We start from the raw sequence: 27,013 nt of genomic DNA, 5'->3' as shown, positions 1-27,013 counted from the left end.
AGCACATTTCAGTGAGAACTGTGCATTTACAATGAGCCAATCAGAAGTGCTTTGTTAGTGCTGGCAAGCATTATGCTATCTGGTACTCAGTCTACATTGTCATCACTGTTCTCTCTTCATATACAGGTAGATGGAAGACCCAGAATCATGCATATCTGCCTTATTTGCATAAGTGCACAGCCACAATCCTGACATTGCACGGAAGATAAACTGCACAACCCAGTGTGATAGCCGATCAGCCTCTGCAGAAGCCATGTTTGGACCACTCCACTTATTGTCACATCTAACGCAGATCTAAGGACCAGTTATAGTTATATTATTATTATAACAGAAAGACATAAAAGTCACATACAGTGTAAAAGTTCCGCACAGGAATGTATAACTGGCAGCGGTGGCATAACACATCTAGATATGAGCATCATGTGTTTCCTTTCTGCTACCACGGATGTATTTGGTCCACTGCTAACTTTGAATTCAAGTACAGGTATCCAATTTTACATCTGCTGGGCGCTGAGGTAGGGTATCAATAACAGCTGACTGCACAAGCCAGATCAAGGGGCACTTTGGTCACATTCATTATTATTAGTTGCATCTGGAAAGAACAATTACTATGAACACTAGTCCAAATAGAATGGTCTCCTCAACTTCAGTGCAGACCTTTGCTTACTTCATGTGTGCTCATACATTGTGGCTTCAGTTGTGCCAAATAGTCCTCCTTGAATGCCAGGTTGGCTGTGCCAAACATCTTCCTCTTACAGTATTCTCATAACTAAAACAACTGAAAGAGACAAAACTACTTTGCTAGACTGCACTAATCAATCTGATGTGTGATGTTTGTACATCTGTGTCCAAGTGAGTCTCTTGTACACTATGGGTGCTGATTCACTGTGTCTGCGATATGGCTAATTCACTGTGTCTGCGATATGGCTGATTCACTGTGTCTGCGATACGGCTGATTCACTGTGTCTGCGATATGGCTCCAACTCTATGGAACTCACTTCCCCGCACAATTCCATAGGCTCCCACTCTAGAATCCTTCAAAAACAGACTCAAGGCTGCGCACCCCACAAAGACAATGGGCATCTACTTGCGAATGGGGGGCGGCCACCTACCTTCCGGGGGGCGGGTGGCTGACGTCACCGGATGTCAGCTGCCCACCCTGTTCTCGGACCAGGTAGAGTCACCAGAGAGTGGCTTAGATTAGTGAGCTCTACATCATTCGATGATTGGCGGCCATCGAATGATTTTTGCCCCCACGCAAGCCTGCGAATGGACGTTAATGCAAAACATCAATTCGTATTGCTGCAGGGATATTCGCAGTGTACCGGAGGCGGGTATTCACACACCCGGTGGGCTGCGTTACATGGATCACAAACTAGCAAACTACTGCTGCTTTGCGAGCTAACCAGAATCAGGGCCCAGGTGTTTAAGGGCAAATCTGTACTAAGTGTAAGAACAAGTTTTATATAATATGTATTCTTAATATCATAAAATATCAGAAATTCTAACAGTAGAGGAAAGTAAATATATAATATGACCTTTACCTTCCACGCAGCATTACTGCATCTTGAAATCTCTGTTCATCCATCGCCTTCTGCACTTCTTGAGTCTACAATAAATAGAGCATTTAGCCATGTGCACACTTTGTGTATAAATGTATTTCTGTCATGTTATTGTATAAGTGTATTGTGTTACTGTAATTGTATGCCTGCTAGTAACTGACATTATACTACTATCATTTATTATTGCAATGGTTACAAATGTGTTGGAAGTGTTATTACTGCAATATTATATTTTTGACATATAGACCCTCAATTCAATTACCTCAGATCAATGAAAAGACACCAGATGATTTTTTGCGGGTAAATGAATATAAATACTAAATACAATGTGCACAGTCATTTATTTCTTTTTATGTTACCTTTGACTGTGTTTTATATTGTGGTGTTGACAATGGCATTTTAGAAGACAATTTGTCATAACTTTTAAAATTTTTAAATGAGACATCACCCAACTCAACATCAGCGACAACCTAACTAACGAACACAGAAATTTGCTGGTAATATTTTCTTGTCTCCATTTGAAAGTTGCATGCTGGCAAAGTGAACACACAGACTCATGAATGGACCGCAATGTTGGTCTTATATATAAATCTTTAATGTACAAACCTCTTATTTCCTGCAATGTGTTTTCCACAGAAAAAAAAGGTACTTGTTTCCTAGCACGGCCACATTCGTGTGGATCGTGTACCTTTAAGTTAAGGTACACGATCCACACGATGGACCCGATTTCCTTTGAAATCAGGTCCATTTTGCCGGCAAAGGTACAAAATTTGGGGGCATCGCGTCGGTCGGGACCATTAACATTGGTCCCGACGCGACCGACGCGATGCCCCCGATTTTGCCATAGGCTTCAATGTTAAAATATTTTTTAACATTGAAATCGTGAGGATCGCGTCGGTCTTGTGCCATTATAATGGCTAGGAAAAAAAACAGTTTGTATCCCTATTGCACACTGAATGAGAAATATACATATAATAATCAGATAATACAGAGATCTTGGTTGCATATATCTGCAGATATAGGGTTAAGCCCCCAGGCCGTACGTCAAGGCGTCTCTGTCACTGGGGGTCCCTAACACTGGGTATGGGTCTGGGGTGTGGGCCCCCAACATGCCGACACAGGCTGACTACTCCAGGGCAGCACACAAATGAAAGTTAGTAGGTGTTAAATAAGAAGCACATAAGTGCTATGTAGGGAGGTGAAGGTGTGATTAAAATAATACATACAATAGGGAAAAAACATAAATGTTAATAAAGTGTTAGGGTGTGCTACCCTGGAGCAGACCAGCCATACCAACAAAGGAGGAATCACACTCCCAAACCCATCCCATGCACAATAACAAATTTATGGGCCTAATAGCCCAGTGTAAGGCCACATGATAATGGCTTACAACATCTGAGAGCCAGCTTACCTGGAGATACCCCTGGCTTCTCCAATGGCACTCAGGTGTCAGCAATCCCTCCTATTGCTGACCCATCTATGCCTCTCAACTGCACAACACTTTTATTGGTAAGCTGCTCAATCAGAGGTCTGTCATTCAGGTGCCAACAGGGAGGGGTAAATCTGGTTAGGAAAAAAAACAGTTTGTATCCCTATTGCACACTGAATGAGAAATATACATATAATAATCAGATAATACAGAGATCTTGGTTGCATATATCTGCAAATATAGGGTTAAGCCCCCAGGCCGTACGTCAAGGCGTCTCTGTCACTGGGGGTCCCTAACACTGGGTATGGGTCTGGGGTGTGTCTAGATGGGTCAGCAATAGGAGGGATTGCTGACACCTGAGTGCCATTGGAGAAGCCAGGGGTATCTCCAGGTAAGCTGGCTCTCAGATGTTGTAAGCCATTATCATGTGGCCTTACACTGGGCTATTAGGCCCATAAATTTGTTATTGTGCATGGGATGGGTTTGGGAGTGTGATTCCTCCTTTGTTGGTATGGCTGGTCTGCTCCAGGGTAGCACACCCTAACACTTTATTAACATTTATGTTTTTTCCCTATTGTATGTATTATTTTAATCACACCTTCACCTCCCTACATAGCACTTATGTGCTTCTTATTTAACACCTACTAACTTTCATTTGTGTGCTGCCCTGGAGTAGTCAGCCTGTGTCGGCATGTTGGGGGCCCACACCCCAGACCCATACCCAGTGTTAGGGACCCCCAGTGACAGAGACGCCTTGACGTACGGCCTGGGGGCTTAACCCTATATCTGCAGATATATGCAACCAAGATCTCTGTATTATCTGATTATTATATGTATATTTCTCATTCAGTGTGCAATAGGGATACAAACTGTTTTTTTTCCTAACCAGATTTACCCCTCCCTGTTGGCACCTGAATGACAGACCTCTGATTGAGCAGCTTACCAATAAAAGTGTTGTGCAGTTGAGAGGCATAGATGGGTCAGCAATAGGAGGGATTGCTGACACCTGAGTGCCATTGGAGAAGCCAGGGGTATCTCCAGGTAAGCTGGCTCTCAGATGTTGTAAGCCATTATCATGTGGCCTTACACTGGGCTATTAGGCCCATAAATTTGTTATTGTGCATGGGATGGGTTTGGGAGTGTGATTCCTCCTTTGTTGGTATGGCTGGTCTGCTCCAGGGTAGCACACCCTAACACTTTATTAACATTTATGTTTTTTCCCTATTGTATGTATTATTTTAATCACACCTTCACCTCCCTACATAGCACTTATGTGCTTCTTATTTAACACCTACTAACTTTCATTTGTGTGCTGCCCTGGAGTAGTCAGCCTGTGTCGGCATGTTGGGGGCCCACACCCCAGACCCATACCCAGTGTTAGGGACCCCCAGTGACAGAGACGCCTTGACGTACGGCCTGGGGGCTTAACCCTATATCTGCAGATATATGCAACCAAGATCTCTGTATTATCTGATTATTATATGTATATTTCTCATTCAGTGTGCAATAGGGATACAAACTGTTTTTTTTCCTAACCAGATTTACCCCTCCCTGTTGGCACCTGAATGACAGACCTCTGATTGAGCAGCTTACCAATAAAAGTGTTGTGCAGTTGAGAGGCATAGATGGGTCAGCAATAGGAGGGATTGCTGACACCTGAGTGCCATTGGAGAAGTCAGGGGTATCTCCAGGTAAGCTGGCTCTCAGATGTTGTAAGCCATTATCATGTGGCCTTACACTGGGCTATTAGGCCCATAAATTTGTTATTGTGCATGGGATGGGTTTGGGAGTGTGATTCCTCCTTTGTTGGTATGGCTGGTCTGCTCCAGGGTAGCACACCCTAACACTTTATTAACATTTATGTTTTTTCCCTATTGTATGTATTATTTTAATCACACCTTCACCTCCCTACATAGCACTTATGTGCTTCTTATTTAACACCTACTAACTTTCATTTGTGTGCTGCCCTGGAGTAGTCAGCCTGTGTCGGCATGTTGGGGGCCCACACCCCAGACCCATACCCAGTGTTAGGGACCCCCAGTGACAGAGACGCCTTGACGTACGGCCTGGGGGCTTAACCCTATATCTGCAGATATATGCAACCAAGATCTCTGTATTATCTGATTATTATATGTATATTTCTCATTCAGTGTGCAATAGGGATACAAACTGTTTTTTTTCCTAACCAGATTTACCCCTCCCTGTTGGCACCTGAATGACAGACCTCTGATTGAGCAGCTTACCAATAAAAGTGTTGTGCAGTTGAGAGGCATAGATGGGTCAGCAATAGGAGGGATTGCTGACACCTGAGTGCCATTGGAGAAGCCAGGGGTATCTCCAGGTAAGCTGGCTCTCAGATGTTGTAAGCCATTATCATGTGGCCTTACACTGGGCTATTAGGCCCATAAATTTGTTATTGTGCATGGGATGGGTTTGGGAGTGTGATTCCTCCTTTGTTGGTATGGCTGGTCTGCTCCAGGGTAGCACACCCTAACACTTTATTAACATTTATGTTTTTTCCCTATTGTATGTATTATTTTAATCACACCTTCACCTCCCTACATAGCACTTATGTGCTTCTTATTTAACACCTACTAACTTTCATTTGTGTGCTGCCCTGGAGTAGTCAGCCTGTGTCGGCATGTTGGGGGCCCACACCCCAGACCCATACCCAGTGTTAGGGACCCCCAGTGACAGAGACGCCTTGACGTACGGCCTGGGGGCTTAACCCTATATCTGCAGATATATGCAACCAAGATCTCTGTATTATCTGATTATTATATGTATATTTCTCATTCAGTGTGCAATAGGGATACAAACTGTTTTTTTTCCTAACCAGATTTACCCCTCCCTGTTGGCACCTGAATGACAGACCTCTGATTGAGCAGCTTACCAATAAAAGTGTTGTGCAGTTAAGAGGCATAGATGGGTCAGCAATAGGAGGGATTGCTGACACCTGAGTGCCATTGGAGAAGCCAGGGGTATCTCCAGGTAAGCTGGCTCTCAGATGTTGTAAGCCATTATCATGTGGCCTTACACTGGGCTATTAGGCCCATAAATTTGTTATTGTGCATGGGATGGGTTTGGGAGTGTGATTCCTCCTTTGTTGGTATGGCTGGTCTGCTCCAGGGTAGCACACCCTAACACTTTATTAACATTTATGTTTTTTCCCTATTGTATGTATTATTTTAATCACACCTTCACCTCCCTACATAGCACTTATGTGCTTCTTATTTAACACCTACTAACTTTCATTTGTGTGCTGCCCTGGAGTAGTCAGCCTGTGTCGGCATGTTGGGGGCCCACACCCCAGACCCATACCCAGTGTTAGGGACCCCCAGTGACAGAGACGCCTTGACGTACGGCCTGGGGGCTTAACCCTATATCTGCAGATATATGCAACCAAGATCTCTGTATTATCTGATTATTATATGTATATTTCTCATTCAGTGTGCAATAGGGATACAAACTGTTTTTTTTCCTAACCAGATTTACCCCTCCCTGTTGGCACCTGAATGACAGACCTCTGATTGAGCAGCTTACCAATAAAAGTGTTGTGCAGTTGAGAGGCATAGATGGGTCAGCAATAGGAGGGATTGCTGACACCTGAGTGCCATTGGAGAAGTCAGGGGTATCTCCAGGTAAGCTGGCTCTCAGATGTTGTAAGCCATTATCATGTGGCCTTACACTGGGCTATTAGGCCCATAAATTTGTTATTGTGCATGGGATGGGTTTGGGAGTGTGATTCCTCCTTTGTTGGTATGGCTGGTCTGCTCCAGGGTAGCACACCCTAACACTTTATTAACATTTATGTTTTTTCCCTATTGTATGTATTATTTTAATCACACCTTCACCTCCCTACATAGCACTTATGTGCTTCTTATTTAACACCTACTAACTTTCATTTGTGTGCTGCCCTGGAGTAGTCAGCCTGTGTCGGCATGTTGGGGGCCCACACCCCAGACCCATACCCAGTGTTAGGGACCCCCAGTGACAGAGACGCCTTGACGTACGGCCTGGGGGCTTAACCCTATATCTGCAGATATATGCAACCAAGATCTCTGTATTATCTGATTATTATATGTATATTTCTCATTCAGTGTGCAATAGGGATACAAACTGTTTTTTTTCCTAACCAGATTTACCCCTCCCTGTTGGCACCTGAATGACAGACCTCTGATTGAGCAGCTTACCAATAAAAGTGTTGTGCAGTTGAGAGGCATAGATGGGTCAGCAATAGGAGGGATTGCTGACACCTGAGTGCCATTGGAGAAGCCAGGGGTATCTCCAGGTAAGCTGGCTCTCAGATGTTGTAAGCCATTATCATGTGGCCTTACACTGGGCTATTAGGCCCATAAATTTGTTATTGTGCATGGGATGGGTTTGGGAGTGTGATTCCTCCTTTGTTGGTATGGCTGGTCTGCTCCAGGGTAGCACACCCTAACACTTTATTAACATTTATGTTTTTTCCCTATTGTATGTATTATTTTAATCACACCTTCACCTCCCTACATAGCACTTATGTGCTTCTTATTTAACACCTACTAACTTTCATTTGTGTGCTGCCCTGGAGTAGTCAGCCTGTGTCGGCATGTTGGGGGCCCACACCCCAGACCCATACCCAGTGTTAGGGACCCCCAGTGACAGAGACGCCTTGACGTACGGCCTGGGGGCTTAACCCTATATCTGCAGATATATGCAACCAAGATCTCTGTATTATCTGATTATTATATGTATATTTCTCATTCAGTGTGCAATAGGGATACAAACTGTTTTTTTTCCTAACCAGATTTACCCCTCCCTGTTGGCACCTGAATGACAGACCTCTGATTGAGCAGCTTACCAATAAAAGTGTTGTGCAGTTGAGAGGCATAGATGGGTCAGCAATAGGAGGGATTGCTGACACCTGAGTGCCATTGGAGAAGCCAGGGGTATCTCCAGGTAAGCTGGCTCTCAGATGTTGTAAGCCATTATCATGTGGCCTTACACTGGGCTATTAGGCCCATAAATTTGTTATTGTGCATGGGATGGGTTTGGGAGTGTGATTCCTCCTTTGTTGGTATGGCTGGTCTGCTCCAGGGTAGCACACCCTAACACTTTATTAACATTTATGTTTTTTCCCTATTGTATGTATTATTTTAATCACACCTTCACCTCCCTACATAGCACTTATGTGCTTCTTATTTAACACCTACTAACTTTCATTTGTGTGCTGCCCTGGAGTAGTCAGCCTGTGTCGGCATGTTGGGGCCCACACCCTAGACCCATACCCAGTGTTAGGGACCCCCAGTGACAGAGATGCCTTGACGTACGGCCTGGGGGCTTAACCCTATATCTGCAGATATATGCAACCAAGATCTCTGTATTATCTGATTATTATATGTATATTTCTCATTCAGTGTGCAATAGGGATACAAACTGTTTTTTTTCCTAACCAGATTTACCCCTCCCTGTTGGCACCTGAATGACAGACCTCTGATTGAGCAGCTTACCAATAAAAGTGTTGTGCAGTTGAGAGGCATAGATGGGTCAGCAATAGGAGGGATTGCTGACACCTGAGTGCCATTGGAGAAGCCAGGGGTATCTCCAGGTAAGCTGGCTTTCAGATGTTGTAAGCCATTATCATGTGGCCTTACACTGGGCTATTAGGCCCATAAATTTGTTATTGTGCATGGGATGGGTTTGGGAGTGTGATTCCTCCTTTGTTGGTATGGCTGGTCTGCTCCAGGGTAGCACACCCTAACACTTTATTAACATTTATGTTTTTTCCCTATTGTATGTATTATTTTAATCACACCTTCACCTCCCTACATAGCACTTATGTGCTTCTTATTTAACACCTACTAACTTTCATTTGTGTGCTGCCCTGGAGTAGTCAGCCTGTGTCGGCATGTTGGGGGCCCACACCCCAGACCCATACCCAGTGTTAGGGACCCCCAGTGACAGAGACGCCTTGACGTACGGCCTGGGGGCTTAACCCTATATCTGCAGATATATGCAACCAAGATCTCTGTATTATCTGATTATTATATGTATATTTCTCATTCAGTGTGCAATAGGGATACAAACTGTTTTTTTTCCTAACCAGATTTACCCCTCCCTGTTGGCACCTGAATGACAGACCTCTGATTGAGCAGCTTACCAATAAAAGTGTTGTGCAGTTGAGAGGCATAGATGGGTCAGCAATAGGAGGGATTGCTGACACCTGAGTGCCATTGGAGAAGCCAGGGGTATCTCCAGGTAAGCTGGCTCTCAGATGTTGTAAGCCATTATCATGTGGCCTTACACTGGGCTATTAGGCCCATAAATTTGTTATTGTGCATGGGATGGGTTTGGGAGTGTGATTCCTCCTTTGTTGGTATGGCTGGTCTGCTCCAGGGTAGCACACCCTAACACTTTATTAACATTTATGTTTTTTCCCTATTGTATGTATTATTTTAATCACACCTTCACCTCCCTACATAGCACTTATGTGCTTCTTATTTAACACCTACTAACTTTCATTTGTGTGCTGCCCTGGAGTAGTCAGCCTGTGTCGGCATGTTGGGGGCCCACACCCCAGACCCATACCCAGTGTTAGGGACCCCCAGTGACAGAGACGCCTTGACGTACGGCCTGGGGGCTTAACCCTATATCTGCAGATATATGCAACCAAGATCTCTGTATTATCTGATTATTATATGTATATTTCTCTTTCAGTGTGCAATAGGGATACAAACTGTTTTTTTTCCTAACCAGATTTACCCCTCCCTGTTGGCACCTGAATGACAGACCTCTGATTTGAGCAGCTTACCAATAAAAGTGTTGTGCAGTTGAGAGGCATAGATGGGTCAGCAATAGGAGGGATTGCTGACACCTGAGTGCCATTGGAGAAGCCAGGGGTATCTCCAGGTAAGCTGGCTCTCAGATGTTGTAAGCCATTATCATGTGGCCTTACACTGGGCTATTAGGCCCATAAATTTGTTATTGTGCATGGGATGGGTTTGGGAGTGTGATTCCTCCTTTGTTGGTATGGCTGGTCTGCTCCAGGGTAGCACACCCTAACACTTTATTAACATTTATGTTTTTTCCCTATTGTATGTATTATTTTAATCACACCTTCACCTCCCTACATAGCACTTATGTGCTTCTTATTTAACACCTACTAACTTTCATTTGTGTGCTGCCCTGGAGTAGTCAGCCTGTGTCGGCATGTTGGGGGCCCACACCCCAGACCCATACCCAGTGTTAGGGACCCCCAGTGACAGAGACGCCTTGACGTACGGCCTGGGGGCTTAACCCTATATCTGCAGATATATGCAACCAAGATCTCTGTATTATCTGATTATTATATGTATATTTCTCATTCAGTGTGCAATAGGGATACAAACTGTTTTTTTTCCTAACCAGATTTACCCCTCCCTGTTGGCACCTGAATGACAGACCTCTGATTGAGCAGCTTACCAATAAAAGTGTTGTGCAGTTGAGAGGCATAGATGGGTCAGCAATAGGAGGGATTGCTGACACCTGAGTGCCATTGGAGAAGCCAGGGGTATCTCCAGGTAAGCTGGCTCTCAGATGTTGTAAGCCATTATCATGTGGCCTTACACTGGGCTATTAGGCCCATAAATTTGTTATTGTGCATGGGATGGGTTTGGGAGTGTGATTCCTCCTTTGTTGGTATGGCTGGTCTGCTCCAGGGTAGCACACCCTAACACTTTATTAACATTTATGTTTTTTCCCTATTGTATGTATTATTTTAATCACACCTTCACCTCCCTACATAGCACTTATGTGCTTCTTATTTAACACCTACTAACTTTCATTTGTGTGCTGCCCTGGAGTAGTCAGCCTGTGTCGGCATGTTGGGGGCCCACACCCCAGACCCATACCCAGTGTTAGGGACCCCCAGTGACAGAGACGCCTTGACGTACGGCCTGGGGGCTTAACCCTATATCTGCAGATATATGCAACCAAGATCTCTGTATTATCTGATTATTATATGTATATTTCTCATTCAGTGTGCAATAGGGATACAAACTGTTTTTTTTCCTAACCAGATTTACCCCTCCCTGTTGGCACCTGAATGACAGACCTCTGATTGAGCAGCTTACCAATAAAAGTGTTGTGCAGTTGAGAGGCATAGATGGGTCAGCAATAGGAGGGATTGCTGACACCTGAGTGCCATTGGAGAAGCCAGGGGTATCTCCAGGTAAGCTGGCTCTCAGATGTTGTAAGCCATTATCATGTGGCCTTACACTGGGCTATTAGGCCCATAAATTTGTTATTGTGCATGGGATGGGTTTGGGAGTGTGATTCCTCCTTTGTTGGTATGGCTGGTCTGCTCCAGGGTAGCACACCCTAACACTTTATTAACATTTATGTTTTTTCCCTATTGTATGTATTATTTTAATCACACCTTCACCTCCCTACATAGCACTTATGTGCTTCTTATTTAACACCTACTAACTTTCATTTGTGTGCTGCCCTGGAGTAGTCAGCCTGTGTCGGCATGTTGGGGGCCCACACCCCAGACCCATACCCAGTGTTAGGGACCCCCAGTGACAGAGACGCCTTGACGTACGGCCTGGGGGCTTAACCCTATATCTGCAGATATATGCAACCAAGATCTCTGTATTATCTGATTATTATATGTATATTTCTCATTCAGTGTGCAATAGGGATACAAACTGTTTTTTTCCTAACCAGATTTACCCCTCCCTGTTGGCACCTGAATGACAGACCTCTGATTGAGCAGCTTACCAATAAAAGTGTTGTGCAGTTGAGAGGCATAGATGGGTCAGCAATAGGAGGGATTGCTGACACCTGAGTGCCATTGGAGAAGCCAGGGGTATCTCCAGGTAAGCTGGCTCTCAGATGTTGTAAGCCATTATCATGTGGCCTTACACTGGGCTATTAGGCCCATAAATTTGTTATTGTGCATGGGATGGGTTTGGGAGTGTGATTCCTCCTTTGTTGGTATGGCTGGTCTGCTCCAGGGTAGCACACCCTAACACTTTATTAACATTTATGTTTTTTCCCTATTGTATGTATTATTTTAATCACACCTTCACCTCCCTACATAGCACTTATGTGCTTCTTATTTAACACCTACTAACTTTCATTTGTGTGCTGCCCTGGAGTAGTCAGCCTGTGTCGGCATGTTGGGGGCCCACACCCCAGACCCATACCCAGTGTTAGGGACCCCCAGTGACAGAGACGCCTTGACGTACGGCCTGGGGGCTTAACCCTATATCTGCAGATATATGCAACCAAGATCTCTGTATTATCTGATTATTATATGTATATTTCTCATTCAGTGTGCAATAGGGATACAAACTGTTTTTTTTCCTAACCAGATTTACCCCTCCCTGTTGGCACCTGAATGACAGACCTCTGATTGAGCAGCTTACCAATAAAAGTGTTGTGCAGTTGAGAGGCATAGATGGGTCAGCAATAGGAGGGATTGCTGACACCTGAGTGCCATTGGAGAAGCCAGGGGTATCTCCAGGTAAGCTGGCTCTCAGATGTTGTAAGCCATTATCATGTGGCCTTACACTGGGCTATTAGGCCCATAAATTTGTTATTGTGCATGGGATGGGTTTGGGAGTGTGATTCCTCCTTTGTTGGTATGGCTGGTCTGCTCCAGGGTAGCACACCCTAACACTTTATTAACATTTATGTTTTTTCCCTATTGTATGTATTATTTTAATCACACCTTCACCTCCCTACATAGCACTTATGTGCTTCTTATTTAACACCTACTAACTTTCATTTGTGTGCTGCCCTGGAGTAGTCAGCCTGTGTCGGCATGTTGGGGGCCCACACCCCAGACCCATACCCAGTGTTAGGGACCCCCAGTGACAGAGACGCCTTGACGTACGGCCTGGGGGCTTAACCCTATATCTGCAGATATATGCAACCAAGATCTCTGTATTATCTGATTATTATATGTATATTTCTCATTCAGTGTGCAATAGGGATACAAACTGTTTTTTTCCTAACCAGATTTACCCCTCCCTGTTGGCACCTGAATGACAGACCTCTGATTGAGCAGCTTACCAATAAAAGTGTTGTGCAGTTGAGAGGCATAGATGGGTCAGCAATAGGAGGGATTGCTGACACCTGAGTGCCATTGGAGAAGCCAGGGGTATCTCCAGGTAAGCTGGCTCTCAGATGTTGTAAGCCATTATCATGTGGCCTTACACTGGGCTATTAGGCCCATAAATTTGTTATTGTGCATGGGATGGGTTTGGGAGTGTGATTCCTCCTTTGTTGGTATGGCTGGTCTGCTCCAGGGTAGCACACCCTAACACTTTATTAACATTTATGTTTTTTCCCTATTGTATGTATTATTTTAATCACACCTTCACCTCCCTACATAGCACTTATGTGCTTCTTATTTAACACCTACTAACTTTCATTTGTGTGCTGCCCTGGAGTAGTCAGCCTGTGTCGGCATGTTGGGGGCCCACACCCCAGACCCATACCCAGTGTTAGGGACCCCCAGTGACAGAGACGCCTTGACGTACGGCCTGGGGGCTTAACCCTATATCTGCAGATATATGCAACCAAGATCTCTGTATTATCTGATTATTATATGTATATTTCTCATTCAGTGTGCAATAGGGATACAAACTGTTTTTTTTCCTAACCAGATTTACCCCTCCCTGTTGGCACCTGAATGACAGACCTCTGATTGAGCAGCTTACCAATAAAAGTGTTGTGCCATTATAATGGCACAAGATGAGATGAACTTGATTAAGTCCATCTCACCTTTAAAAAAATTTGAAAAATGTGAAATGGGCCAATATGACCCATTTCACATTATAGATGTCCCCGTCGTCACCCCACGATAGACGCCAACCCGAAGCGTGGCAAGCGCAGCGAGCCCGCGGGGGGCGCGGTGCGCGTCCTCCGACCTTTTCATTCCCCTACTATCCACGTCGGCGTGGAGTTGAGAATAGAACAGTGTGGCGAGCGCAGCGAGCCACCGAGCCCGAAGCGTGGCGAGCGCAGCGAGCCCCGCGAGGGGACGCGTATAACTTTACAGGTATACGCGGCCCCTCGCGGGGCTCGCTGCGCTCGCCACGCTTCGGGCACGGTGGCTCGCTGCGCTCGCCACACTATTCTATTCTCAACTCCACGCCGACGTGGATAGTAGAGGAATGAAAAGGTCGGAGGACGCGCACCGCCGCCCCTCGCGGGCTCGCTGCGCTCGCCACGCTTCGGGTTGGCGTCTATCGTGGGGTGGGGTTTACGTCGTAAAATTTGGGGGTCTAGGGAATATTTCACATTGAATCCAATGTAAAATCGGGTCCCAGGGACCCGATTTACATTTCATTCAATCAAAAAATCGGGTCGGTCGCGTCGATCGCATCGCATGCGACCAAATCGCATGCGATGCGATCGACGCGATTTTTCCGACACGACCACCCCGATGTAAATCGGTGTGGCCGTGCTAGGAAACAAGTACCAAAAAAAACTATGGAGCATAATACAAGTGGTGAATTGTGGATTCCCAATCAAGAGTAAAATGAAGATAACCCATTTGGGGGGAATCCAATTGTGGGCAAAGTTCTCACACTGGGGCAGATATATTCAGCCTGGAGAAGACATAAACTGGAGATAAAGCATCAGCCAATGAACTGAGTTTGAAATATGACAGTTGGGAGTTGATTGGCTGGTGCTTTATCTCCTTTCACTTTTTCTCCACTTTATTTCTAGTTGATCTCTTCTCCAGGCTTAATACATCTGCCCCAGTGTGAGTTAGCGCAGGCAACGGCAACAGTTTACTGCAGATTTAATTTCAACTGCGTTTCTGAACTGAGAGTTGGCTGTCAGATGTGGATCTGTTCAACACTGCGGAAACTCGCTACCTTCCCCCATAATTGGATTACTTCATTATTGTCAGAATCAAGAGAAACAACAAGGATCTGGGAGCTAGATCAAAGTGTCTCTTGATAAGATATTTTGGCAGAGCTTGGGCATGGAGAACACATGCACTGAAACTGGACACTGTGATAGTCCTGCAACTAAGCACAGCCAGTTACTGTTTCCCATTGCTAACTATTTTAATGAACACTCAGCTGTAACGTGGATTAACAACTCACCATCTGTACGCATTCCATGAGAGGCAGACGCACTGCTTGGTTTCCGCATAAAGATACCACACAGGCTGGGGTTTCTGGAGTGGCTTCAAGCAAGGCCAAGACACATTCCACTCCCATCCTACTGGCCTGGGAAAAGGAGAATAGCCACAGTGTTCTTACAATGTCTGACATGTAGGTCCTGACAGGATCTAATACTAAAGCTCCTCAGATATAAAGGGTGCTTCACATTCAGTTATATCAATGTGTCACACTAACTGTGAGGCCTATAGTATTTTTCACACACAATTCAACATGATATAATATTGTGGTCTAGATAATGTGTTCTGATAGCGGTGAGCTGTAATGTACACAGTAGAATAGTAATGATAAATAACATCATCAGTATTGCAAATATTGAGACCCATTTGTGAGCCACAAAAGAGGAAAACACTAGCACAAATACTGTTTTCTTACACAATATGTCACCTTGTCAAATACATAAGCCGGCCCATGAAAAAAAAGAAGAAGATTCCATTTTGGATGTGTGATCATGGGCGTATTTCTAGCACGGTGCACAGCTTTCATGTGTCTGATGGTCTTTCACATCTAATAACTGCGAGAGTGGGTGCCTCAGTCCTTGCACATTCATATGCATGTATGTTCACCATGAAAGGGATTGTAGTGATATTAACACAAAGTCACTAATGTGTTACCAGTTAAAACAGATATAGCTGCATCCGAATCAGCCCCATAGACTCCTATCCACTCTGTGCAGCTCGTCTGATCATAGTATCAACCACTCGACCTGCGGGAGTACGCATCGTATGATCGTGTGAACACGATGTGCGCACGATTTGCACACAATATTTCGCACGACCAGTCGAGATTGGACGGTTGGGTCCAATCTCGTTCTGGTGTATGGCGGCCTTATGTTTTTATCATTTTTCTAACATCCTTATACAATAACACTTATTTGCAGGGAAGCACAGGATACTACTGTATATACGTCTGGGTCTGACTGTGTTTTTGTATCCTTTACATCTGTGAACTTATGTCAGTAAATGAACCAAGTGTATACAGAGAGTTGGATACAGCCAGTTCCTGTAACCTAACTTCTACACAATTCTCTGCTCCCAGATTTATGGGTAACCATTAAATGTAACTTACTAGAATTCTATCAAAGGCTGACGGTGTTCCTCCTCTCTGGACATGGCCCAATATTGTCACTCGTGTATCAAACCCCAGGCATTTTACCACAAGCTGAAATAGAATAGACATTTCATTCATGATCACTACTTAAAATAAAGCATAACATTTCATTAACGCCATTTTGATATTGATGGTCAGTCTAGGAAACAGCAAATACATTTACATGAGCGCATTCTAAATTGAATTCATGGAATATGCTGTGCTTACTGGTTATTTAATTCACATAACAATTACTCTGCTTCATCACACTCATTCTAATTAAGGAATGAGGATTACACATAATTCTCTTCATTGATGGCAGCCAGATGGCTTGTCATTATAAGCCAGTGCTTAACTTAATGATGACAATCTGTGTCAGGTATATTCCTAGAGAGAAATACAGAGTACAGTTCCTAGGGCAAAAGGTTTATCAATGCAAATAGTGTATTCTACAGATTAGAGTACACTATTCTCTATAGCTTTCCCATATCACTGACACTTCCCTTTACATGCCTCTATAGCCTGCCCCTAGGGTTGCCACCTCATTCATCATAGATTCCTGGAGATCCCCTCCCCCAACCTCATGCGCTCACTCCACGAAAGGTGGGCGTGGCCTTGTAAAAATGGGCGTGGCCTCATCGGAAAAGTGGGCGCAGTCTCTGTAATACATAGTGCCTATTGTATTTGGTATTATGTATGGTGAAGAAAATAAGTACAAAATAAAATATAAATAAAACGTTTTACACTCTGGAGGCCACAAACAAGTCATTACATACCTCTTTGAGGCGAGCTCAGAGACTTGACAAATGTGCATTGTGCAGTGCACCAGGCCAGCGGACAGCAGGGGAGGAGATGATGAGCCTGAGCCTCTCTCATCTGCAGTACTACTACTAATGGGGTCTGGATGTAGCAGCTGGCTCCTGCCGGCGTTCTCCTACTCTCCACAATGTCTCTTGCAGGGCCCATCCCCGGCACTCACTCTACTGGCGGCTACCATCCCAGGCTGTCTGTCAGAGTGGCAGATGGTACAGCGACCGGGGAGCCTCAGCGCTACTCTGAAGACTTCCAGTGCCTTTTCTTGTGTGCCGCCCCTGGTCGCGACCCAATGACACCCTTCCCGCGACCCGATGACACCCTTCCCCCGCCACAACCCTATGACCCCCCCGGCCACGACCCGATGACCCCACCCCCGGCCGAGACCCGGAACTTGCCGGCAGCAACCAGCAGGTCGGGCAGCCGCAGCGCTACAGAGGGAGGCTGTGGAGGCCTCCTGGAGGGTTGCCACCAAATCCGGGAGAATCCCGGAAATCCGGGAGAGGTGGCAACCCTACCTGCCCCATATCACTGACACTTCCCTTTCCATGCCTCTATAGCCTGCCCCACATCACTGACACTTCCCCTACCATGCCTCTATAGCAGGGATGGGCAACACCGGCCCTCCAGATGTTGATGAACTACACATCCTAGCATGCCTTGCATCAGTTTCAGCATGGCCACATAGCAAAACTAATGCAAAGCATCCTGGGATGTGTACAGTGGCGTAAGTTCGTTACAGTTGCCCGGAGGCAAGATATATATTGGTGCCCCCCCCCCCCCCACACACACAACCTTATATAATATAATATGTGTCTGTTCTGAAATATGTGTTTTATGCACACACACACACACATATATATGTGTATGTATATAGATAGAGAGAGAGAACACATATATATTTCAGAACTCAGCTACTGAAGGGATATCATTCGCTTTCAATTAACTGATTTGAACCAGCAGGGGGGGAGAGGTGCCCCCTTGGGAGCAGGAGCCCGGCGGCAGATGACTCCATTGCCTCCCAGAGTTCTGCCCCTGGATGTGTAGTTCATTAACATCTGGAGGGCTGGTGTTGCCCAGCCCTGCTCTATAGCCTGCCCCAAATCACTGACACTTCTCTTACAAAGCTCCAAATGTGCACTCAAAATCCCCTTTTTCATCAAACTCAGTTGTCTGTCAGCCTTCCGAAATGTGCTTTCCTTCATATACTCAGTTTCCACCACCCTGATGCTTTTTTTACCTGTCTTGTCCATTTTTGCAGCAATGTTTATATACCACTAGTTACCAGCCTGTCAAAATGTCAGGACAACATAAAAGTAATGTCACAACAGGTAGCTGTTTGCACCCGAATGGAACAACATTTGAATTGCTCCATCGTGTTTTATCTAATGGCCGACAGCGCACAAAACATTTTATTTCCCCCAAAGAGATGAGGAGCAGCATTTTGTTCATTTGTTTATGCACTTTGTTAAGCGATTTAGAACCATTTTTAGCGCCATATAAATAAAGAATATTAATAAATAATGTTAATGATAACTTTATCAAATGCTACAAAGAGACAGAGGATAGAGACCCCTTTCTCAATAAGTTGATGCACAAGACTTGTACAATGTGAATAAAAAAATCCAATACAACACCATAGTACTTACATCTTTAATCTTTTCTGAACTGATTGGTTTGTTATGACAATCAATGGCTCCTTCCGAGACAATAATGATATTCAGTCTTTTCTTTCTTGCACGGTTCTAAGGAAAATAATATTAACAAATAATTAGTATTGTTCCAGCTGATAAATCTCCAGCGTTTGGCTAACCTGTGGCATTCCAACTTATAGAAAACTACAAGTTCCAGAATTCTCTTACAACCATGTCATTTTCCCAGACATCAAATATGGATTGTATACAAAACTATTACCAATCAATCAGCTTCTACCTATAATTTTACAGGTTGTGCTGGAAAAATGACAGTTAGAAGCTGATATGTTACGATATCTTTCTCCACTTTATCTGTCTACAATATTAGTAAATCTCCCCCAGTATGTTAATAAAAACAAATGAACTCTTAGGGGGCAATTTACTAAGATGGGAGTTCTATTTCACATGGGATGGTGCTGTGGGCAACCAATCAGAAACTACTTCTTATTTATTTAGCACATTTTAGAATATAATAGATAGTATCTGATTGGTTGCGCATAGCCATCCATCCAATCTGAAAAATAACTCCCATTTTTGTAAATTCCCCCCTAAGTATTTAGTGATTAGCGGTCCCATTTATCAACGAGTTTTAGCTATTTCAAACTTGGTGCTCCGGCCAATCAGCTCCTCACTGCCATGTGTTTAATAAATTACAGGAGCTCATTGGCTGGAGCATTATTTATAATATGCAAATAGTTTTAAATGGCTAAAACTCATTGATAAATGGCCCCTTAGATCTTCTGTCTCCCCCAAATATCACAGTGACAGTGATGATTTTTCTCTTAACACTGCAATGAACCTGTCTCTTCCTGCTCATTTGCATACTAGACATTATACTGTACGTAAAGAAAGGAAACAGTTTAGAAATAAAAAAATACCCTAAATACTATGCACTTTTCCAGTAAATAAATATACATTTTAACTACAAGTGTGTTTATTGCTATTAAATGATTAGTGATGCACATTAAAATCCTTGCATTAGGAAACATACAGTTCTCTGAATGAGATTTTAACTCTTTAATTTCCATTTTAAAGGAATATTTACATTGTTATATTCCAGCAATCTACTTAAAGATATGATAAAGTCAATTAAAAACATTTACCTCAGAGAGTTTAGTACACATCAGCTCTTCCCAACCTTCCTCGGGTGGGCTCTCAGGAAGAAACACCCAGTCAGCCCCACAAGCTAAGGCACTGACCAGGGCAAGGTACCTGGAGACATGTAAGAGAATATTATATCTGTAACAGAGGGAACGAGTGTGTATATACAGTGTATATATTATATATGTACTGTACATACCCACAGTGCCTGCCCATGACTTCCAAGACAAATGTCCTTTGATGGCTAGAAGAAAAAAATGTATGCAATGTTATATAGTTCAATACAATATAAAAAAAGCATTAAATGATTATCTACAATGACAGCAACAAATACATCTAATTTAATTCTGTATCCACAATACTTTTCTTTCTTTCTGATCATTAAACTCATTAGTATTTGTAATATTCTAACAAATTGATTATGCATTCCGGAAACAAGTGGACGCTGGTTAAATGATTTGTTGAAGCTTTACAATGTGAAATATGTTACCCATTTTTTTGACATATTTTGGAATTTATTAACTAACAGGTATGGAACTGATTGTGATCTGCAAGTGCAGATGTCTACAGCAGACAGATTTACCACTGTGTGCTAATGCACTTGGTATCATGGCGTGAACCGCCTACGTAACCTCCTATCATCTGCCAAGATTCATATACCGGGGGTGGAGCATTTACAGTCAGTTATAACATTAACCACTGACAGGTGAAGTGAATAACAGTGAATATTTTGTTATAAGCAGGAAACACGTAAGGATCTGAGTGACAAGGGCCAAACTGTGATAACTAGACAACTGCACCTCCAACATGACAGGTCCTGTGGGGTGTTCCTGGTATATAGTGGTTAGTAACTACCTACCAAAAGTTATCCAAGGAATGACAACCAAACCAGTGACAGACCAAGGATCTTTAATGTTTGTTCCCGTCTCACAGAAGAGCTACTGTAGCACAGATTGTTAATGCAGGCTATGACAGAACTTTGCAGGTTGTATTTTAGCAACAGGCCAATCAGAGTGTACTGACCACTGTCCAGCATCAAAAATGCCTACATTGGGCATGTGTCACCATAATGGACCATGAAGCAATGGAAGAAGACGGTCTGGACTGATCAATCACATTTTCTTTTACAGCATGTGTACGTCATTGACCTGGGGAAGAGATGGAACCAGGATGCGCTATGGGAAGAAGGCAAGCCAGCATTGGCAGTGTGATGCTCTGGGCAATGTACAGCTGGGAAACTTTGGGTCTTGGCATTCATGTGCATGCTACTTTGATATGTATCACCAGCTGAACCTAAACACCCTTGCAGACCAAGTACACCCATTCATGGTAACATTGCTCCCTGATTGCTATGGCTTCTTTCAGCAGGATAATGCACCTTGCCACACTGCAAAAATTGTTCAGGAATGGTATATGGATATGATAAAGGATTTACGGCATTGACTTGGCCTCCAAATCCCCCCCAGATCTTATTCCAATCATTCATCTGTGGGATGTGCTGGGAAAATGAGTCAGAGCCAGCATTTGCTGCTATGGTCGTGGTGCCAAATACCACAGGGACCTTTAACAAGGAGGTCATTGTAATATTATGGTCATGGGATGAGTGTGTGTGTTTGTTTGTGTGTCTGTGTGTGTATATATACACACCATATATATATTATATACACACACATACTGTACATAGACAAATATAGTAAGAACCTTATTTGTCTGATGACAGTAAGGCACCCACACACTAGAAAGATCTGTGATCCTAAGATGTGCGCATAAATTAGCCTTCAAATCTATTGTTCGTCCTGGCAAGCGCACATCTTTACCAATGATTTCTCTTAAGATCCCGTGTGCGTTCCTATGGATCTTTTGTTAAATCGTCTGATCTTTCATGCAGCATGTAATGCCCGGTACACACCAGGGCGACACGCTCACGATGCACATCGTGAGTGGGTCGTCCGACCCGCTCACAATCACGCGGAGCGCACAAACCGCTCATGATGTGCATCGTGAGCGGGTTCCGATCCGATCGCGACCCGCACCCTGGTGTATGGTCGTTTTCAGATCCTACCTGCTGCAGGTAGGATCTGAATAACAAACAAACGACCCGTGGGGCCGCACATCGGATCGGGATCGGACCAGAACAGGCAAAAAAGGGCCCAATCTACCTACAATCTACATCCAATCGGTCGGCATTGGATCTAGATTGATAAGATTGGGCCCTTGTCGTTCTGGTGTGTACCCTACATAAGATCAGAAGATTTAGCAAAAGATCCACGGGAGCATGCATCAGACCGATATCGGATGATTTTCAAATGATTATCGGTAAACATCAGACGATATATCAGCCGATTTACAAAAAAATTGTTCTAGTGTATGGGCATCTTTACACATTGATGGTTGTCACTATCTGTATGGATATCTATGTATCTAACATTCACAGGTGATGTCTACTATACAGTAGGTTACATAACATTGTTATTGTCATAGATATGAGTAGAACCCAGCAAATGGCAGTGTGTCTGTGTGTGTTTAGATTCTTATCCTGGAGCTCTCTTTTCACTTGCCCTTAGTGAAGAACTAATGAGGCTGTCCTCTGTACACACACAGCCTGGGGCCCTTTCCATTTTACCAGACACTAATGTCTGTACAGTCTTTCAGTAACAGTGGAAGCAGCTTGAAAAAATAAAACGTCAGTTCAGACTGGAACAGTAGCGCACGCAGGGGGGGTTTCTGAGTACCCAGAAACCCCCCCAGGAGTCTAAGGGCCCTCACCTGAAAGCTGAGGGTCCCCTCTTTCCATGGGTATAAGAATTGTAAAAATCGGCCCTTGGGAACCGGAGATATCTGACTTCAAAGCATTGGTCCCCATCCAAGCCTGTTAATTGTTATTCCCAGTCAGATATTTCGGGTTCTGTCTGACTTAGAGTTTTTCTGGGGCTATATTCCAAAAGCTGAGACTCTCCCCCTTTAATGGACCCTAGAAGCTTGTCTCTACTATTCCCAGAACCAGAGATATCAGCCTGCCAGCAGCTTGTTACTGCTCCAGCTCCACACACCTGGTATGTAGTATTATATACTCGTGGGCAGATTGCTCTGCCTCCTGAACTCTGATCCCCTAGTCCCCAATACCATTTGGTAGGTGGGATTCTCTAGTTTTTAATTCAAGTCAAGCAAGCTGTCCTCCCACCAGAAAATTATGAATAATAGGCCCACTCCACTATACACCCCTCCTCTGTGTATTAAACATCCTCTACCACCCTCTACCACCCTGGAAGTTATGTATCAGGGCCCCTTCATTCAGCCCAATGCCCCCTTCTCCCACCATCTGTGCAGTAAAGGGGTAATTAGTGGAGATTACTGACCCAGGCCCTACATGCTGAGCGGTTGATATAATACCACCCACAGGACATCAAAGCTTCCCCCACCCCTACCGCTGGAGGATCGGTAGGGGCCCCAATACATTGCTATGCCCAGGGGTCTACACTGCTTTTGACGCCCCTGTATGTATGTATGTATGTATGTATGTATATATATATATATATATATATATATATTTCATATTATTATTATTAATATTTATATACATTTGGTCTATCTATAATACTTTAACTGACCTGGCATATACTGGGTCACCTAAGTGTCCATCTCCATACTTTGCTCCGCCCCTCTGGAAACCCCCTTCTGAAAATCCTGCGTTTGCCACTGTGGAATTCTGTTGCATACCAAGGTGCAGTATCTGCATTCACATTATCAACTAATACTCAGGTGCACCACATAGGATACTGGCTAGAAATCCCATAGGATTAAAAATCCCATGATTTTTGCAAGGTTGCATGTACCAGTGTGGGACTCCTAGAGAGGTAAGTACTGGAGGGTATATGCAGATGTGGGCCCCTGTGGACCCAGGAGCCTGTGAGAGCCGCACAACTTGCACCCATTAAGGATATGCAGGGCTGCAAGTATGGCGGTACGGGGTGGTACGGCGTACCGGTAAAACATATTGCGCCGGTACCCCGTACCGCCATAACAAATACTTCCCCCAGACCTTTTTCTTTTACAGCATGTGTACGTCATTGACCTGGGGAAGAGATGGAACCAGGATGCGCTATGGGAAGAAGGCAAGCCAGCATTGGCAGTGTGATGCTCTGGGCAATGTACAGCTGGGAAACTTTGGGTCTTGGCATTCATGTGCATGCTACTTTGATATGTATCACCAGCTGAACCTAAACACCCTTGCAGACCAAGTACACCCATTCATGGTAACATTGCTCCCTGATTGCTATGGCTTCTTTCAGCAGGATAATGCACCTTGCCACACTGCAAAAATTGTTCAGGAATGGTATATGGATATGATAAAGGGTTTACGGCATTGACTTGGCCTCCAAATCCCCCCCAGATCTTATTCCAATCATTCATCTGTGGGATGTGCTGGGAAAATGAGTCAGAGCCAGCATTTGCTGCTATGGTCGTGGTGCCAAATACCACAGGGACCTTTAACAAGGAGGTCATTGTAATATTATGGTCATGGGATGGATGAGTGTGTGTGTTTGTTTGTGTGTCTGTGTGTGTATATATACACACCATATATATATTATATACACACACATACTGTACATGGACAAATATAGTAAGAACCTTATTTGTCTGATGACAGTAAGGCACCCACACACTAGAAAGATCTGTGATCCTAAGATGTGCGCATAAATTAGCCTTCAAATCTATTGTTCGTCCTGGCAAGCGCACATCTTTACCAATGATTTCTCTTAAGATCCCGTGTGCGTTCCTATGGATCTTTTGTTAAATCGTCTGATCTTTCATGCAGCATGTAATGCCCGGTACACACCAGGGCGACACGCTCACGATGCACATCGTGAGTGGGTCGTCCGACCCGCTCACAATCACGCGGAGCGCACAAACCGCTCATGATGTGCATCGTGAGCGGGTTCCGATCCGATCGCGACCCGCACCCTGGTGTATGGTCGTTTTCAGATCCTACCTGCTGCAGGTAGGATCTGAATAACAAACAAACGACCCGTGGGGCCGCACATCGGATCGGGATCGGACCAGAACAGGCAAAAAAGGGCCCAATCTACCTACAATCTACATCCAATCGGTCGGCATTGGATCTAGATTGATAAGATTGGGCCCTTGTCGTTCTGGTGTGTACCCTACATAAGATCAGAAGATTTAGCAAAAGATCCACGGGAGCATGCATCAGACCGATATCGGATGATTTTCAAATGATTATCGGTAAACATCAGACGATATATCAGCCGATTTACAAAAAAATTGTTCTAGTGTATGGGCATCTTTACACATTGATGGTTGTCACTATCTGTATGGATATCTATGTATCTAACATTCACAGGTGATGTCTACTATACAGTAGGTTACATAACATTGTTATTGTCATAGATATGAGTAGAACCCAGCAAATGGCAGTGTGTCTGTGTGTGTTTAGATTCTTATCCTGGAGCTCTCTTTTCACTTGCCCTTAGTGAAGAACTAATGAGGCTGTCCTCTGTACACACACAGCCTGGGGCCCTTTCCATTTTACCAGACACTAATGTCTGTACAGTCTTTCAGTAACAGTGGAAGCAGCTTGAAAAAATAAAACGTCAGTTCAGACTGGAACAGTAGCGCACGCAGGGGGGGTTTCTGAGTACCCAGAAACCCCCCCAGGAGTCTAAGGGCCCTCACCTGAAAGCTGAGGGTCCCCTCTTTCCATGGGTATAAGAATTGTAAAAATCGGCCCTTGGGAACCGGAGATATCTGACTTCAAAGCATTGGTCCCCATCCAAGCCTGTTAATTGTTATTCCCAGTCAGATATTTCGGGTTCTGTCTGACTTAGAGTTTTTCTGGGGCTATATTCCAAAAGCTGAGACTCTCCCCTTTAATGGACCCTAGAAGCTTGTCTCTACTATTCCCAGAACCAGAGATATCAGCCTGCCAGCAGCTTGTTACTGCTCCAGCTCCACACACCTGGTATGTAGTATTATATACTCGTGGGCAGATTGCTCTGCCTCCTGAACTCTGATCCCCTAGTCCCCAATACCATTTGGTAGGTGGGATTCTCTAGTTTTTAATTCAAGTCAAGCAAGCTGTCCTCCCACCAGAAAATTATGAATAATAGGCCCACTCCACTATACACCCCTCCTCTGTGTATTAAACATCCTCTACCACCCTCTACCACCCTGGAAGTTATGTATCAGGGCCCCTTCATTCAGCCCAATGCCCCCTTCTCCCACCATCTGTGCAGTAAAGGGGTAATTAGTGGAGATTACTGACCCAGGCCCTACATGCTGAGCGGTTGATATAATACCACCCACAGGACATCAAAGCTTCCCCCACCCCTACCGCTGGAGGATCGGTAGGGGCCCCAATACATTGCTATGCCCAGGGGCCTACACTGCTTTTGACGCCCCTGTATGTATGTATGTATGTATGTATGTATGTATATATATATATATATATATATATATTTCATATTATTATTATTAATATTTATATACATTTGGTCTATCTATAATACTTTAACTGACCTGGCATATACTGGGTCACCTAAGTGTCCATCTCCATACTTTGCTCCGCCCCTCTGGAAACCCCCTTCTGAAAATCCTGCGTTTGCCACTGTGGAATTCTGTTGCATACCAAGGTGCAGTATCTGCATTCACATTATCAACTAATACTCAGGTGCACCACATAGGATACTGGCTAGAAATCCCATAGGATTAAAAATCCCATGATTTTTGCAAGGTTGCATGTACCAGTGTGGGACTCCTAGAGAGGTAAGTACTGGAGGGTATATGCAGATGTGGGCCCCTGTGGACCCAGGAGCCTGTGAGAGCCGCACAACTTGCACCCATTAAGGATATGCAGGGCTGCAAGTATGGCGGTACGGGGTGGTACGGCGTACCGGTAAAACATATTGCGCCGGTACCCCGTACCGCCATAACAAATACTTCCCCCAGGTGCTCAATGCGCATGCGCGCATATGTAAGTGGCGGGGGGCGTGGCCTCCGCCGCCCCGCCACAGCTGATTTCTTTCTGAAGGGAGGGGAGCGCATTGCGCATCTCTCCTTCCCTTCCCTGTGTCACTGACTGGGCTGTCAGCCAATCAGAGCTCGCGGGCTGGCAGCCAATCAGGAGCCAGCCCGCGA

The 27,013-nt window shown here is 44.5% G+C and overlaps 1 protein-coding gene across 3 annotated transcripts in view; it reads right to left on the bottom strand.

Annotated features, from left to right (window-relative positions):
• Positions 1 to 27,013, bottom strand: part of PFKP (phosphofructokinase, platelet) — a 149,094-nt gene that overhangs the window by 59,787 nt on the left and 62,294 nt on the right. For all 3 annotated transcript variants that reach the window (XM_083188807.1, XM_083188805.1, XM_083188806.1), the window contains exons 6-11: positions 20,058 to 20,102; positions 19,861 to 19,969; positions 18,713 to 18,808; positions 16,230 to 16,322; positions 15,084 to 15,209; positions 1,545 to 1,609 (exon numbers count right to left, since the gene is read on the bottom strand). In XM_083188807.1, the coding sequence (XP_083044933.1) occupies positions 1,545 to 1,609; positions 15,084 to 15,209; positions 16,230 to 16,322; positions 18,713 to 18,808; positions 19,861 to 19,969; positions 20,058 to 20,102 (534 nt within the window). The remainder of the gene's footprint in view (positions 1 to 1,544; positions 1,610 to 15,083; positions 15,210 to 16,229; positions 16,323 to 18,712; positions 18,809 to 19,860; positions 19,970 to 20,057; positions 20,103 to 27,013) is intronic.

The sequence above is a fragment of the Crinia signifera genome, chromosome 5 (assembly GCF_055691185.1).
Source record: "Crinia signifera chromosome 5, ASM5569118v1, whole genome shotgun sequence".
In the NCBI taxonomy this organism is placed as follows: Eukaryota; Metazoa; Chordata; class Amphibia; order Anura; family Myobatrachidae; genus Crinia; species Crinia signifera.
Note: the sequence above shows the minus strand (reverse complement) of the source record. Positions and strands in the feature narration are given on the sequence as shown.